This window comes from Haematobia irritans, chromosome 1 (genome assembly GCF_050003625.1).
Source record: "Haematobia irritans isolate KBUSLIRL chromosome 1, ASM5000362v1, whole genome shotgun sequence".
NCBI lineage: Eukaryota > Metazoa > Arthropoda > Insecta > Diptera > Muscidae > Haematobia > Haematobia irritans.
The window spans coordinates 67,904,811-67,921,985 of record NC_134397.1 but is presented as its reverse complement, the minus strand read 5'-3'; the positions used below and the strand labels follow the sequence as shown (position 1 = coordinate 67,921,985).

General features: G+C 37.2%; 1 protein-coding gene across 1 annotated transcript in view; it reads left to right on the top strand.

Annotated features, from left to right (window-relative positions):
- The window catches only part of Lgr1 (Leucine-rich repeat-containing G protein-coupled receptor 1), a 200,422-nt gene that overhangs the window by 156,611 nt on the left and 26,636 nt on the right, over nucleotides 1–17,175 (top strand). Inside the window, exons 10-12 of the mRNA XM_075290673.1 lie at nucleotides 1,591–1,708; nucleotides 2,064–2,205; nucleotides 2,287–2,542. Coding sequence (XP_075146788.1) covers nucleotides 1,591–1,708; nucleotides 2,064–2,205; nucleotides 2,287–2,542 — 516 coding nt within the window. The remainder of the gene's footprint in view (nucleotides 1–1,590; nucleotides 1,709–2,063; nucleotides 2,206–2,286; nucleotides 2,543–17,175) is intronic.

Sequence of the window (17,175 nt, the reverse complement as noted above, 5' to 3'; positions counted from 1 at the left end):
TTAGAGGCTCCGCAAGACAAATCTGAGGGTCCGTTTATATGGGGGCTATACGTAAAAGTGAACCGATATGGCCCATTTACAATACCATCCGACCTACATTAATAACAACTACTCGTGCCAAGTTTCAAGTTGATAGCTTGTTTCGTTCGGAAGTTAGCATGATTTCAACAGACGGACAGACATGCTTAGATCGACTCAGAATTTCACCACGATCCAGAATATATATACTTTATGGGGTCTTAGAGCAATATTTCGATGTGTTACAAACGGAATGACAAAGTTAATATACCCCCATCCTATGGTGGAGGATATAAAAATATTAATTACATTTTTTATTAATTATACCCTTCACCCCTACAGTGGTACATGGTATAATAAGTTTGTGCATTTGTATGTAACGCACAGAAGGATTAGTATACCAATCGGCTTAAAATTAAATTCTTAGTCGATGTAGCGATATTCGTCTGCCTGGATATGTAATTTTGTGTGCAAAGTACAGCTCGCAATTTAAGTCAGATCATCCTCTATGTTAATTTCGACAGTCGCTATTGATTTTGGAAAAAATCGCCGTGGTGCAATAGTTAGCATGCCCGCCTTGCGTACACAAGATCGTGGCTTCGATTTCTGCTTCGACCGAACACCAAAAAGTTTTTCAGCGGTGGATTATCCCACCTCAGTAATGCTGGTGACATTTCTGAGGGTTTCAAAGCTTCTCTAAGTGGTTTCACTGCAATGTGGAACGCCGTTCGGACTCGGCTATAAAAAGGAGGTCCCTTGTCATTGATTTTATAAGTGATAAGAGAGAAGTTCACCAGTGTGGTATCACAATGGACTGAATAGTCTAAGAGAGCCTGATATATATGGGCTGCCACATATTTAATGCCATACATTCCACAGAACGGTTGAGATTTCGATAAGGCACTGACTTGTTTAAATGTTGCCCGATTGGGCCAGAAAATATCTCACACAACCCATAATTCTAGCCAATATCCTTGTAAAATCGCCTCTTCTAAGTGGCAACAGTTGTAAAAATCCCTCAAATTGTCCTATACCTCTAAAACATATGTAACGCTCAATAAATCATAAATTCACTTTTGTCAAATTGCACAAAAAAGGCTTAAGCATTCCATTATTCCCCTATTTCCCATATGTGTTTTACTAACATTGTTAGTCGATTTAATTTTTAATTGAAGTCAATTTGAAAAAGTGTCAAAAAAATTGTCCAAATCGCTTCAGATTTAAATACATATCGTATATATTCCAATTTAGAGCTTTATACAGTTGTCTATAAATTTGATTGATTTGAGATGGTACCAAAAATATTCGTCTTTAGACTTTCTTTAAACTTTTAAATATATTTGAATGAATTTTTTTTTTAATATTATACAAGTTTTTGCCCTCAAATAATGTTTTTCATTATTACGTTTATATTTTTGTCAGTGTTTATACATGCCAATGTATGATAACCTTTGCTTCTATACTTCTTAAAGTTACTCTCTACTCAAGTTTATATCCATTAATTTAGGTCATTAGCTTTCCCTCCACCATCCAAAGTAATTCGACCTTAATACCCCAATTCTATTTTCCCAGGGATCTCTCAAGTACATCGCTGGTTCGCTTACCCTCGGCTGGTTTACAGGATATTGAAGTGTTGCGCATTGAAAATACACAAACATTGAAAACTATACCTTCCATTTATAATTTTAAGGTAAGTTGGGAGATAAGATGAGCATGAGCATAGGGATATCATGGTAACCCAGCTTGGCTATGACATTGTAAGAGAGCGGTTGAAAGTCAACACCACAACCTCCAAAAGGTTGCAAGCCTCAAGACCACGATAACGTGGAAGTCAAGCTGTTCAGCCATGTAGTCCATGCTCGAAGAAAAATTCTTGCGAAAACAAAAAATAAACGAAAAAATTGTAATTGAATTATCGCACAAAAAGAATCAAAAGGCAATTCCTTTATCATACAAGATATTAATATATGCTCTCTTTTTTTCTCTATGTCTCCATTGGTGGCCACTTCTTGTCGACACACTTTCTCTCACTTTTTGTTTTGTAGAATTTACAAAAGGCTTATTTAACACATTCCTTTCACTGCTGTGCTTTCAAATTCCCCTCACGTCATGATCCTAGGCGCCATGCTGAACGTTTGAAAGAAATCGAAAAGTGGCAGCAACAGTGCAACAGCAATAAAAATCGAGGTAAGGAGGATGATAATCCATCAGAAATATCCATCAATAAATTTAAACAAAAGTATATTCACACCGATGAATTCCATATAGATGTAGATAATATTGTTGACTACGATGATGATGATGCTGATATGAATGCCGATGGGGCTGCAAAAGCCTTTGGAGAAAGTTCAGAAGTGAATAGAGCTTGGAGTTGGTCAACAAAAAAGTCAGCAGTGCGTAGTGATAATGCTGCTTGGCAACATCTTCCACAGGAAAATCCTTCTAGCAATGATGTCGCCAGTTCTTCGAATATTGTCGATGGCAAACAGAATTTGTTGACAAAGGCCAATGGCATTTTATACAGGTATGTAAACACCAGGATATGTTTGTCGACTGCCACAATGGCAAACACAAAGGTTGATGATGGTGGTGATGGAAGAATAATGGGAATGTTTTTATCGTTTCAAAAAAATTAATTCGAAGTTTCAGTTATTTGTCCGACAAAAAGTTATAAACCAGTTAGGCGATTCAGAATCCAGACTAATGTAATAGTTCCCTAAATCCAATTAACCCTAAAGGCGGGATTGGGCATTAGAAACTTAGTTGAACTTTGTTGAAAACTTAGTTGAACCTGTTCAAGAGCCTTTGCAGCATCTACTGAATTTTACCGTATACATTTTTCTTGATTAGTTTCCTTGCTTTTGTGTCGTTAACATTAAATATTTAATCAGCTGACAAAATATTGGGGCATTAGAGGGTTAACGTAACTACACGCTCACAAAAAATCGCTTCTGTAACATATACTCCCAAACATATTTTGCTTCAAGCATATACATTTTTGGGTATTGCCCAAACATTTATATGTTTGATCTCTTCCAATATATAATATGTTTGAAAGCATATTGGTCTAAAAAATATATGTTTGGGTAGTCTAAGTTCCAAACATTTTGTATTTTTGCATCCAAATTCAATAATGTTGTCTTCTAAAAAACAATATGTTATTATGTGAACATATAATATGTTTGGAAGCATTTTGCACCCAAAAATATTATATGCTTAAAAAAAATTCTCCCAAACAATATTGTGCTCAAAATTTTATTTATTTATTTATATATTTACAATCATAATGAATTATGAAAATAAACAGGTAATATAGGTGCTAACAGCATAGGTTTTCAACCTGAATGCTCAAAATTTTGTTTCTGCCCAATTGTATATTCCCCCACATCTTTCTCACTTCCACGAGATTTTTTAGTTCTTAGCACTTTTTTCTGTAATACAAACATTGTAGAAGAAATTATTCAATTTTATGATATGACGGGGATTCGAACAGCGGACCACACAGTTTGTAAGGATCAAAGAAGTAGCTGATCAATTGCCCAAGGAAAAATAAAATGTTAATTTTGTAATAACAAGCAACAACCACCAACTTAATTCAATATCGCTCCCTGTTAAATAGCGCTCCAAGCTACTAAACACATATATGTTTATAGGCTATTTCTAAATTAATATATGTTTGCATCCAAGCATATTATATTTACAAACATTTTATGCCCCAAACATAATATGTTCTAACATATTAACATATATGTCCCAAACATGTTATGCTAGTTTATGAACATTATATGCTTGCACTCAAAAATATTGTGTCTAAAAATTTGTGTTCCAAACATATAATGTTTATAGCCAAACATATGAAAAACAGTCTTTTTCATCCGTGTATTGGTTGTGCTGAGTCGAGGAGTTGGACATGGGAATTTTTGGACAATTTTTAATAAGTGGCACAAAAAGTGTCAAAGTTACACTCAAAGAAAAACAAATGTTTGGACAACATTTATTGAAAACGCCCTACGGGAAATTAGTGCAAATTGCCACTAAGGGACCCATTACAGGACTGGTATTAGTGCTCCAGTTTATCAACATTTTTAATTGTCATATAATTTATTGATTTTTTATACTCATTTGATATTGAAATCTTTTTGAATCTACACTTTTACTACAATACAACTATCAGATTTATTTATTGTTCAACATATTCCTTTCTGGTGCGATATGGATGGAAACAGGGTCCTAAAAGTTTGTCCCAAACTGTTTCATGAGCAGTTGTCTATGGGGTAGTCCTACTAGTTGTTCCAGGACGTGTCCTTTGGGATGAGTCCAAGTCGTGTCCTAATGTGTAAATTTTCCCAGCCAATGACAAACCCATGTTACAGTGACCGGTCCATTCCAGAACAGAACTCTGACGGGTCCATACACACCAGGGACAAACCCTGTACCGGTCCTGGGATTGATCCAATCCCCGTAGAACGTTGTTCTTTTGTTTTGTTGTTTTTTGAATTCCTTCGAAAATTGTAAACTTTTATTACCAATAAAATTACAAAGTTTACAAGTTTTGCAATAAAAAAATCATTCCAAACACACAGTCCATTTTGTTTATATAAAGCACTGTTCTTTTTTATACCCTCCACCATAGGATGGGGGTATATTAACTTTGTCATTCCGTTTGTAACACATCGAAATATTGCTCTCAGACCCCATAAAGTATATATATTCTGGGTCGTGGTGAAATTCTGAGTCGATCTGAGCATGTCCGTCCGTCCGTCCGTCTGTTGAAATCACGCTAACTTCCGAACGAAACAAGCTATCGACTTGAAACTTGGCACAAGTAGTTGTTATTGATGTAGGTCGGATGGTATTGCAAATGGGTCATATCGGTCCACTTTTACGTATAGCCCCCATATAAACGGACCCCCAAATTTGTTTTGCGATTGCTCTAAGAGAAGCCAATTTCATCCGATCCGGCTGAAATTTGGTACATGGTGTTAGTATATGGTCTCTAACAACCATGCAAAAATTGGTCTATATCGGTCCACTTTTACGTATAGCCCCCATATAAACGGACCCCCAAATTTGGCTTGCGATCGCTCTAAGAGAACCAAACTTCATCCGATCCGCCTGAAATTTGGTACATGGTGTTAGTATATGGTCTCTAACAACCATGCAAAAATTGGTCCACATCCGTCCATAATTACATATAGCCCCCATATAAACCGATCGCCCGATTTGGCTTGCGGAGCCTCTAAGAGAACCAAATTTCATCCGATCCGGCTGAAATTTGGTACATGGTGTTAGTATATCATCCGATCCGGCTGAAATTTGGTACATGGTATTGGTATATATTTTCTAATGACCATGCAAAAATTGGTACACATCGGTCCATAATTATATATAGCCCCCATATAAACCGATCCCCAGATTTGGCTTGCGGAGCCTCAAAGAGAAGCAAATTTCATCCGTTCCGGCTGAAATTTGGTACATGGTGTAAGTATACGGTCTCTAACAACCATTCAAAAATTGGTCCATATCGGTCCATAATTACATATAGCCCCCGTATAAACCGATCGCCCGATTTCGCTTGCGAACCTATAAGAGAACCAAATTTCATCCGATCCGGCTGAAATTTGGTACATGGTGTTAGTATATGGTCTCTAACAACCATGCAAAAATTGGTCCACATCTGTCCATAATTATATATAGCCCCCATATAAACCGATCCCCCGATTTGGTTTGCGGAGCCTCTATGAGAAGCAAATTTCATCCGATCCGGCTGAAATTTGGTACATGGTATTGGTATATGTTTTCTAATTACCATGCAAAAATTGGTCCACATCGGTCCATAATTATATATAGCCCCCATATAAACCGATCCCCAGATTTGGCTTGCGGAGCCTCAAAGAGAAGCAAATTTCATCCGATCCGGCTGAAATTTGGTACGTGGTGTTGGTATATGTTCTCTAATGACCATGCAAAAATTGGTCCATATCGGTCCATAATTATATATAGCCCCCATATAAATCGATTCCCAGATTTGTCCTCCAGAGCCTCTTGGAGGAGCAAAATTCATCCGATCCGGTTGAAATTTGGAACATGGTGTTAGAATGTGGTCTCTAATAAACACGCAAGAATTGGTCCATATCGGTCCATAATTATATATAGCCCCCATATAAACCGTTCCCCAGATTTGATCTCCGGAGCCTCTTGGAGGGGCAAAATTCATCCGATCCGGTTGAAATTTGCAACGTGGTGTTAGTATAAGGCCACTAATATCCATGCCAAAATTGGTCCATATCGGTCTATAGTTATACATAGCCGATCCCCAATCACACAAAAATTGGTCGGTTCATATTAATGGTTGCCACAAGAGCCAAAAATAATCTACCAAAATTTTATTTTTATGGAAAACATTGTCAAAATATTATTTCTATAGAAAATTTTGTAAAAAATTTATTTCTATGGAAAATTTTGTCAAAATTTTATTTCTATAGAAAATTTTGTCAAAATTTTATTTCTATAGAAAATTTTTTCCAAATTTTATTTCTATAGAAAATTTTTTTCCAAATTTTACTTCTATAGAAAATGTTGTCAAAATTTTATTTCTTAGAAACTTTAAACTTAATTCTATACGTATTTAATCGGCCTTTTTATAGCCTCCACCATAGAATGGGGGTATATTAACTTTGTCATTCCGTTTGTAACACATCGAACAACAACTTAAAAAAAAATATTCATATAATCTCATGTGTAGAAAATTTTATTTATGCATAGGTATGTATACAATATTTTTACAATATTAAATTGAGCCGACGGGCTTTTTGGGCAGCAAATAAATCAATGACTTCTTCAGTCGGCACATTTATTCGGCGATTAACATTAATGACATTAATGCCAATCCATTGAGTCTACTCTCGCTAGTCGAATTTCTAAGATACGTCTTTAATCTCTTCATTGTTGAAAATGAAAGTTCGGATGAGTACGTAGTAACTGCAGGGATGGAAAATGCAGTACAATAGTACTTTTTTCAATACTTTTTCACCCCGGTCAGTACCGTAGTACCCCCGCGAATGATTTAGTACCTTTTGTGTAGACATTTTTGAGTCGATATCAGATTTATGGTACAATATCTTTGACTTATTTGCTAATAGTCTTTTACAAATATGGCAAAACAGACATGTTCACGTGGGAAGAAAGTCTCGATTTTGTAAAAGACATAGTCAAAAACAGGATTATATTGATCTTTAAGAATGTTTTAGTCGAAAAAAGAATGTGATTCTATATTATCGATTTTTTATTTCGGTAGAAAATGTTGTCAAAATTTTATTTCAATTGAAAATTCTACGATTTGTGCAAGTTTTATATAAAAGTGTTTTTCAAAATAAAACCTCCAGCTTTCTTCAACATCTTCGATAAGATTTTTCTATGCAGCTAAAAATATATATTTATTTATATAAAAATATTCATTCATTTCGGGGGGGGGGGGTTAGACCCCCCTCATCCCCCCCTGAATACGGCCTTGTACTTGTTTTTACTTTAATTCTTAAATAAGACACAGGTGGAGTTTTCATAGTAAAACTTTAATATAGTAGTATGCAATGCCGAACATATTTTAGAAATCTAGCGAACATTTCTGGAATATATGTATGTAAAATTACATTATTTCCGTTTCCAAAAGTTGTAATTTTTACAAAATTGCAAAATTGTTCCTGTTAAATTTTCTCTACATCGGTTTGTGGGTGCCCAAAACTATGCTCTATAAATACTTTTTGAATGTATGCGTTGCTTGTGCGTTGATGACTATAGCGATAAATATCCCAGGCGAAAGGTAAAATTAAAAAAAATATATACAATGAAACCTCTCAAACTTTGACACTCTGAAACCCGGACACCTCCCAAACATGGACAGTTGTCTGGGGACGTTTGCTATATTAACGCATTAAAATTAACCTCTCATACCTGGACACCACCAAAGGTGGACAAAATTTAGGCGACCGTGGGTGTCCACTTTTCAGAGGTTTCACTGTATATATAAACTCAAATAATTCTTCTACATTGTTTGTATATCAGAAAAGGTGCTAAGAATTAAATAAAGATCATGGAAATGAGAAAAATGTGAGGAAAGATGCAGTTAGATAGAAGAAAAAAATTGTGTTAGTTTTTATGAAATTGCTTTTATATCGTGTAAAAAATGAACGTTTATCACAAAAAGGATATGCTTTTCTTCTAAACAAACTCCATTACACCGAAAAGCAAATGGGACACGATGTTTGTATCTTTTTGCGATATATGACATTACTTTTTTGTCTATACGATTCCATTACTTTGTTACATAAATATACACAAAACGGTTGTAACATTCCAAAAAAATTTATCGATGCGAAAGTTAAATCATGCAATGAAGGGTTAAAAGTAAACAAGTATACACGGCCGTAAGTTCGGCCAGGCCGAAGCTTATGTACCCTCCACCATGGGTTGCGTAGAAACTTCTACTGAAGACTGTCATCCACAATCGAATTATTTGGGTTGCGGTAACACTTGCCAATGGCAAGGTATCTTAAAACTTCCTAACACCGTAATATATACACGCAAAAAAATAATTCTTTCCTCCCAAACGAAATTTTAGACAAACAAAGTTCGTTTCTCATTTGCTTTTCGCTGTAAGGAAGTGTATTTGGAAGAAAAGTATATACTTTTTGTGATAAACGTTTATTCTTTTCCAGGATGTAAAAACAATTTCATAAAGACAAATTAAAAAAAAACATTGTTTTCTTGCTAATTGCATTTTCCCTCACATCTTTCTCACATCCACGAGGTTTTTTAGTTTTTAACACCTTTTCCTGTAATACCAACAATGTAGAAGAAATTATACAATTTTATAAATTTTAAATTTTTTTTACCTTTCGCCTGGACGGAGAATCGAACCGCGGACCATGCACTTTGTAAGCCAACACACTAACCACTGAGCTATGTACCTGTTATGGTCATCAATAGATAAATATCCATATAAGTTATATTTATATAGCATAGCTTGCGGCGCCCACGAACCGAATAAACAAAGTTTATTTGACAGAAACAAACATTTCGTTTGGCACCGTGGAGCAGTGGTTGCTACGTCCGACTTGCATGCCAAGGGTCGTGGGTTCGATCCCTGCTTCGACCAAAGTTTTTTATTTTTTTTTTAATTTTTTTACATATATTCCAGATATGTTCGGAAGATTCCGAAAAAATGTTCAACATAACATTGTAGTATATTAAATTTTGAACTGTAAAATGTGTCTTATTAACGACCTAAGGTCATAAAAGAACAGTGTTTGATATAAACGAAATGGACTGTGTTGTTGTTTCACAAATAACTTTTTTTATTGAAAAAATAAAAATTTTGTAACAAACGAATTTTTTTGGAGATAAAAGTTTAAAATTTTCGAAGCAATTCAAAAAACTCTAGCAAAAGAAAAACGTTTTCAGTACACGTTTTCCAAACGTTTTTTTTCTTTGCGTGTACCACATAGTCCATACGTGGTATATATTAAACTAAAAAAGGCCGATTAAATACGTATATAATTAAGTTTAAAGTTTCTATAGAAATAAAATTTTGACAAAATAAAATTATGACAACATTTTCTATTGAAGTAAAATTTGGAAAAAAAAATTTTATAGAAATAAAATTTGGAAAAAATTTTCTATAGAAATAAAATTTTGACAAAATTTTCTATAGAAATAAATTTTTGACAAAATTTTCTATAGAAATAAAATTTTGACAAAATTTTCTATAGAAATAACATTTTGACAAATTTTGGTAGATTATTTTTGGCTCGAGTGGCAACCATATGGACCAATTTTTGTGTGATTGGGGATCGGCTATATATAACTATAGACCGATATGGACTAATTTTGGCATGGTTATTAGCGGCCTTATACTAACACCACGTTGCAAATTTCAACCGGATCGGATGAATTTTGCTCCTCTAAGAGGCTTCGCAAGCCAAATCGGGGGATCGGTTTATATGAGGGCTATATATAAATATGGACCAATGTGGAACAATTTTTGCACGGTTGTTAGAGACCATATACTAACACCATGTACCAAATTTCAGCCGGATCGGATGAAATTTGGTTCTCTTAGAGGCTCCGCAAGCCAAATCGGGGGATCGATTTATATGGGGGCTATATGTAATTATGGACCGATATGGACCAATTTCTGCATGGTTGTTAGAGACCATATACTAACACCATGTACCAAATTTCAGCCGGATCGTATGAAATTTGCTTCTCTTAGAGCAAACGCAAGCCAAATTTGGGGGTCCGTTTATATGGGGGCTATACGTAAAAGTGGACCGATATGGACCAACTTTTGCATGGTTGTTAGAGACTAAATACAACACCACTGTATGTGTGTGGGAGTAAGATCAACCTGTTAGAAGTGGAATCTCGTGAGCCGAAATAAAGTCAAATCTATTTGGAGTAATAGTTGACTTTGTACTCCAGATGGTAGGAAACGATCCAATAGTAGTACAGTGGAACGAAAGAAAACACAAAAGGTTTGATTTTAGATGGGTTGTACAAAATTGGATTTATTTCTTTTCATTGGACTTCTTACCAGTATGGATGTTGATTTCAAACAGAAAGAATGATTTTATGATTTTTACGGAAGTTGTTCTTTGACATTGCTTGACAGTATCGTTAAGTTTAGTTGTCATTTTGTATTGTTATCGATTTATTTTTAGCTGTATCTTTTAAGTAAATAGAGATTTTAGAAATCCCAATAGGGAATTCAATGTTAGGGCGTTAACGAAAAATGGGGAAAAGATTGGTGTTTATTTGGCATAAACATTTGCGCCCCCCTTGCAGTGCGCCTGCAACAAAGTGAGTCAATAAAATTGTAGCTGTCAAACAATGTCCTTAGGAAAAATTTCAATTAATATATAATAGCGATTCATAGGCAATAATAATTCCATTTTCCTATTTAGGTACAGTATTAGTTCATTACATTATTTCTATATCTAATATTTTAAGTTCAGTATTTAGAATTAATAGAAGAAATTTCAATTCATAGAAGAAATAAAGTTAAATGGTAATGGATATATAGATAAATATATCAACCTAGGTAGTTCACGTTTTCATTTCAATATTTCTGTGCTTTGTTTTGTGTGTGATATAAAATTTCAGGGAAAGAATTTTTGATACGACATAAGAGGTTCATGAATTAGCGCAAGTGCCATAAAGAGACCAACCAAAGATTGTGTTTTGAGCTGTTGGCAAGCCAGCTCTATTAAAGAAACCTTCGCTTATTATTTGTGAATACACGTCAATCCCTAAAATAATGCATATAGGAGCAGATTTGTAAAATTCCTTATCGGCGAGTAGCATATTGGAAAAATGTTGGCCATATGACCGCGGAAGTGATTTGCTTGGAGTATGAATGGATATCCGATTGTTAACCTTTAAAACAGTTTCGATATAAATATCTGCGTTGTGCGTGGACGTTAACGTAAGTGGACAGATAGTTTCCTCTTCTAAAGTAAGCGTGGTCAGATCAAGCTTATCTGCGACTGTAGATGAGATAGAACTGGATTTAGATCCGGAGTCCAGGAGGCATCTTAAAGTGCGGTTTCCGTGTTTAGTAGCAACTGAGACTACAACAGTGGGCAGCAAAGTGATAGCATTTTGCTTCAGTATAGCCGAAAGTGTCGTGTTCGGCGAATTAAACGATGTTGCAGCGCTTGCGGCGATGGAAGAGGATTTCGACTTGGTGGAAGATGGTGGTTTCGCAGATGAAGAAGGTGATTTCGCAGATTTACTAGAATTCCGTTTTTTGTTGCTGGCATTCTTATCCAGGCGTGTATGAGCGTGCAGCAATGTGTGATGGGGCTGTTTGCAATATCGGCATCCGGTTGTCGTGAAACATGAGTTTCCAGAATGCTCATGCGCCAGACAGTTAGGGCAGTAGCCGTACTTTTGAACAATCTCCTGCCGTTTCAAGGTGTTTAAGTTCAAGAATCGCTTACACTTCCGCAAAGGATGAGGTTTTCTGCATAGCCGGCAAATATATGACTGTTTGGTCGATTGTCCACGATGACGTTTGTTGGCACGCATTTTTGAACTACAAAAGAAGAAGGGTTGATTGGAAGTCTGAAAACGGGTTTTTTTATTTTTTTATTTTGAATTATCAGAATTTTCAAATGGGAGAACGACGAGTTTCGTAATCGGTCTCGTTATAGTCCCCTTTTGTGTAATAAGCTCTGCAATACGAACACGATTGTCAGCTCCAGCATGAACTTTCTTGATTCTCCCAAGGCGCCAACAGTTTGGGGGCAAGTTTTCCTCCTTAATAACTACCATAGTATTTTCTTGCAAGTTGTCGGTGGGTCGTTGCCATTTATGACGCTTGTGTAATTCCTTAAGGTATTCCTCCTTCCAACGATTACAAAAGTGCTGGTGGATTGCCTTAAGTCTTTGCCAACGGTTGACAATGGAAATGGGATTTTCTTGCACCGAAGGATCAATGGGAACCAGAATTGGAGACCCTATTAAAAAGTGCCCAGGAGTGAGAGCGGAAAGGTCGGATGGTTCTTGGGAGCAAGGGGAAAGAGGTCGCGAATTTAGGCATGCTTCGATTCTCGTAAGAAGCGTTTGGAATTCTTCAAACGTGTGTTTAAAATTTGCTGCTACCTTTTTAAAATGAGCCTTAAAACTCTTCACCCCTGCCTCCCAAAGACCGCCCATATGTGGTGCACCTGGAGGAATAAAGTGCCACGTCACATTTTGATGGGCATAATTGGAAGCAATTAATTGATTGGATGTTTGTAAGAACTCTTTTGCTAGTGTCCTAGATGCACCAATAAAATTCGTCCCATTGTCGGAGTAGAGATGCAATGGGCAGCCACGACGTGAAACGAATCTACTAAAGGCTGCTAAAAAAGCAGATGTGGATAGCTCGGATGTGGCTTCCAAATGGATCGCCTTAGTAGAAAAACAAACAAAGACACAAGTGTATCCCTTAGAAATACGACATGATCGACCAGAATAGGACTTGATGTCAAAGGGGCCAGCGAAATCATGACCTGTGTGAGTGAATGGACGAGAAAATTCGGATCTTTGAGGAGGTAAAGCGGACATCAATTGAGTCTGACATTTATGTTTGTAAAGTATGCACGGCTTGCACTTATTTATTGTTGTCTTTATAAGATTTTTTACTTTCGGTATCCAGTATTGCGCTCGGATTAGTCGTAAGACCAACTGGTTTCCACCATGAAGGCAAACTTCATGAATAAATCTAACGAGTAACCGTGCATACTGACAGTTGTAAGGGATGATAATAGGATGCCTCTCATTGTATCTTAAAGCTGGCGAAGCTGAGAGACGCCCACAGATACGCATTATCCCTTCATCGTCCACAAATGGATTCAAGCTTAATAGAGAACTGGAAGACGAAATTCGTTTCTTACAGGAAAGTGAATGATACTCTGTAGGATAATGGGACTTTTGACATATGATTTGAAGTCTAATATGGACTGAAAGAACTTCAAATGTGGATATATCTTTGACAGGTCTGGAGAAATTGGATTTATATTTTGGATGAGTTCGATAAAAGAAACGAAACATATAAGCTATCACTCGGATTGCTCTTGGAAGTGATGAGAACCTGTCCAAAACGTCCTCAAAATCATTGAAGTAGGAAAAGTTTACTTTGACTGGCCTTCTTTCCAAATCCAGAGTTGCCTCGCTGGCAAAATCGAAAATTGGCCAATTAGCCACAGGATTCTTAAGGAATGGTGGCCCTTGCCACCAAAGCTCATTGTCTATCAAATCTTGCGGGTGCATACCGCGGCTTGCCAAGTCAGATGGATTGAGTTCAGACACTACATGGTGCCATCTCTGTGGCGGTACAATTTGCGTGATTTTTGATACTCTATTGGCTACAAAAGTAGCCCAGAAGCACGGAGGTTTAGAAAGCCAGGAGAGCACAATTGTGGAATCAGTCCAGCAATTTATCGTAAAGTCCTTTATTCGTAGCTGTGGAATAATATGGTCGATCATTTCCGCTAATAATGTTGCGCCACATAACTCCAGTCTTGGAATTGACAGAGTTTTTATTGGGGCAACCTTAGTCTTAGAAACAACTAAATGGGTGGATATGGACTTTTTAGTTTTTATGCGGATATACAAAGCAGCAGCGTATGCCTTTTCCGAGGCATCACAGAAACCATGGAATCCCACCTCACTATCAGGACAATAGTTAAACCATCTTGGAATTTTTATAGAGTTAACAAAAGGATAATTGGCTTGGAAAGATGTCCATTTTCTTAAGGACTCCGCCGTTATCCTTTCATCCCACCCTGTACCATCAATCCATATTTGCTGCATTATAATTTTAGCAACAATTATGCAAGGTGCCAACCACCCCGCTGGATCAAACAATTTGGCAATCTGTGACAGTACTTCCCTTTTAGTATACGTGGACGAGGTTGGAAAATTTTGGATCGCAAAGAAGAATGAATCAGATAAGGCATTCCAACGTATACCTAAGGCCTTAGCAGTACTAGAGTGGTCGAAATCTAAGAATTCTGCATTTAACAAATCGGATAGTGGGATATCGCATAAAATTAACTTGGAATTAGATGTCCACTTTCTCATTTCGAAACCAGCGGAGTTCAAGGCGGAGATAAGCTGATTTCTGGACTCAATTGCTTCAGAGATAGTATGAGAACCTGCCAAAGCATCGTCAACATACATGAAGTTTCTAAGAATTTCACTAGCCTTAGGAAATTTAGATTGGACATCGTCAGCCAATTGGAGCATAGTGCGAATTGCCAAATAAGGCGCACAATTTACTCCAAAAGTGACTGTTTTCAATTCAAAATCCTCCAAAGGACTTTGCGGGTTGTTCCTAAAAAGGATACGCTGAAAGGACCTTTGATTTGGATTTACTAAGATTTGGCGATACATTTTGGTTATATCACCGTTGAATACATATCGGAATAGTCGCCAATTCAAAATGAGTATTATGAGCTCATTCTGCAAGATTGGGCCTGTATGAAGAACATCGTTTAAGCTTACTCCATTGGATGTAGGAGCCGAAGCATTAAACACTACACGGACTTTGGTAGTAGAACTTTCGGGCCTTATTACGGCATGATGTGGGAGATAATAACTTACGAAACTACTAGCATCCGGAGGAGGAGAAACTCGATTCATATGATCAAGAGTGACATACTCTTCCAGGACGCCGTCATATTCGTCCTTAAAAGATGGATTACGGATCAACCGAGCCTCATTTCGAAAGTACTGGGCCATTGCAATCATTCGTGATTGGCCCATGGTGATCTCATTTGGATATGATTCCTTAAATGGGAGAGACACAATGTATCTCCCTTCGCTACTTCTTTTCGTTGTGCGAACAAACAATTCTTCGCAAAAATTGTCCGAAGATGAAGAGAATTTCTTCCTAGGAAGATCTTCTATCTCCCAAAAACGTGAAATCTCCTTATCTAGTGAGATTTCACAGAAATGCGATACTATAGTTGGAGATGGATTTGTGGAAGTATCTGGAATAGGCCCGGTTAAAATCCATCCAAATACGGTTTCCTGTGCCATTAAGGAACCACAGATCTGGCGCTGAAGTCCAGGAAGCATTATGGATGGGAGGATATCACCTCCTAAGAGGATATCGATTGTCGACTTCTCATAAAACTTAGGATCCGCGAATGGAAGATTGGGAAGTGACGAAATGAAATTACTATTGATGGTGCTGGACGGAAGTTTTCCTGAGAGCTGTGGAACAACAAGTGCCGTCGCAGGCAACTGGATATTTTCGTCAACATTAGACCCAAGTACAAGTGAGCACTCCTTTTGAACAGCTGCGGAGATGGTGTTATTTAACCCTGATATCTTCGCGTTGGTACGCCTGAAAGGCAGCTGAAGGATATTGAACAGCTTTTGGGACACAAAAGTGCCCTCCGAACCCGAGTCAACCAAAGCTCGGGCGATATAAACCAAACCACGATGACAAACTTTTACCAATGCGGTACCTAACAGAACCCCTTGAGAACCGGCCGCAAAACATGAATGCACAACCTCACTTCTAGATGAATTCGTGGACTGTATGGATTTAGAAGCAGAAGGAATTGTTGTAACATTCGAATTAGTATTGGCACTGTTGGTACTTTGTGGATTATGAAGCAGTGTGTTGTGTTTTTTCCCACAAACACGACAGGAGTATTTACTATTACAAGTCCTGACTGTGTGGACTTTCGAGAAACAATTTATGCACATATTGCTCTTTTTAATTTCGGAAAATCTTTGGGTATGATCCATGTTCAAGAATCTTGGACATTTCCTAATTATATGGAACTCTTTCGGGCACAGAATGCACTTCGGTTCCGAGACGTTGGTTTGGAATGATTTGACATTCGATGGACCAGATTTCCCAGTTGGATGCTTGGATTTGTTTGTGAAGTTTGGATCCTGTTTCCTGATTTCAAACACAGACTCTAGAGTCTTATGACGATTTGTCAGGAATGAATCCAAATCGGACCACTTAGGAATAACCGTCTTATCGGAAAGGGTTTGCTCCCACAAGGTGAGAGTAGAATCTGGAAGACAGTTTGAACATATAAATGTAAAGATAGGGTCCCATGTGTCGACCTGTATGTCATACTGCTTCAGAAGTGAGATAATGGTATTCATATCCCTTTGGAGTCGTTTTAGGGCAGCGCCAGATTCGGTTGCAATGGCTGGGAGACCAAACAAGCTCTTAAGTTGAATGTTCACAAGGACCCGCTTGTTTTCGTAACGCGTAGAAAGACTTTTCCATGCTATCTCAAGGTTACCATTAGTAAGGGGGAATTTGCCAACAATATCATGAGGCTCCCCTTGTGTCCGCTGGTTGAGATGGAACAATTTCTCAACGGAGCTCAACCTGGGATTATTCAAGCAAACTGCTGTGAATATATCCCTAAACGTGGGCCATGTTGAAAAGTCGCCCTTGAAATTTGGGATTTCACATGGCGGTAATTTAAAACCGGACGGAGCCCCTGGTATCGGAATGTTTTCAATCACATTTGACGAGATAGGCTGCTGGCTTGGATTCGCCATTGGAGAAGAGAAATCGGATAAAAGCTCACATAATCGTACTTTACACCGACAATACGATATATAGGCACT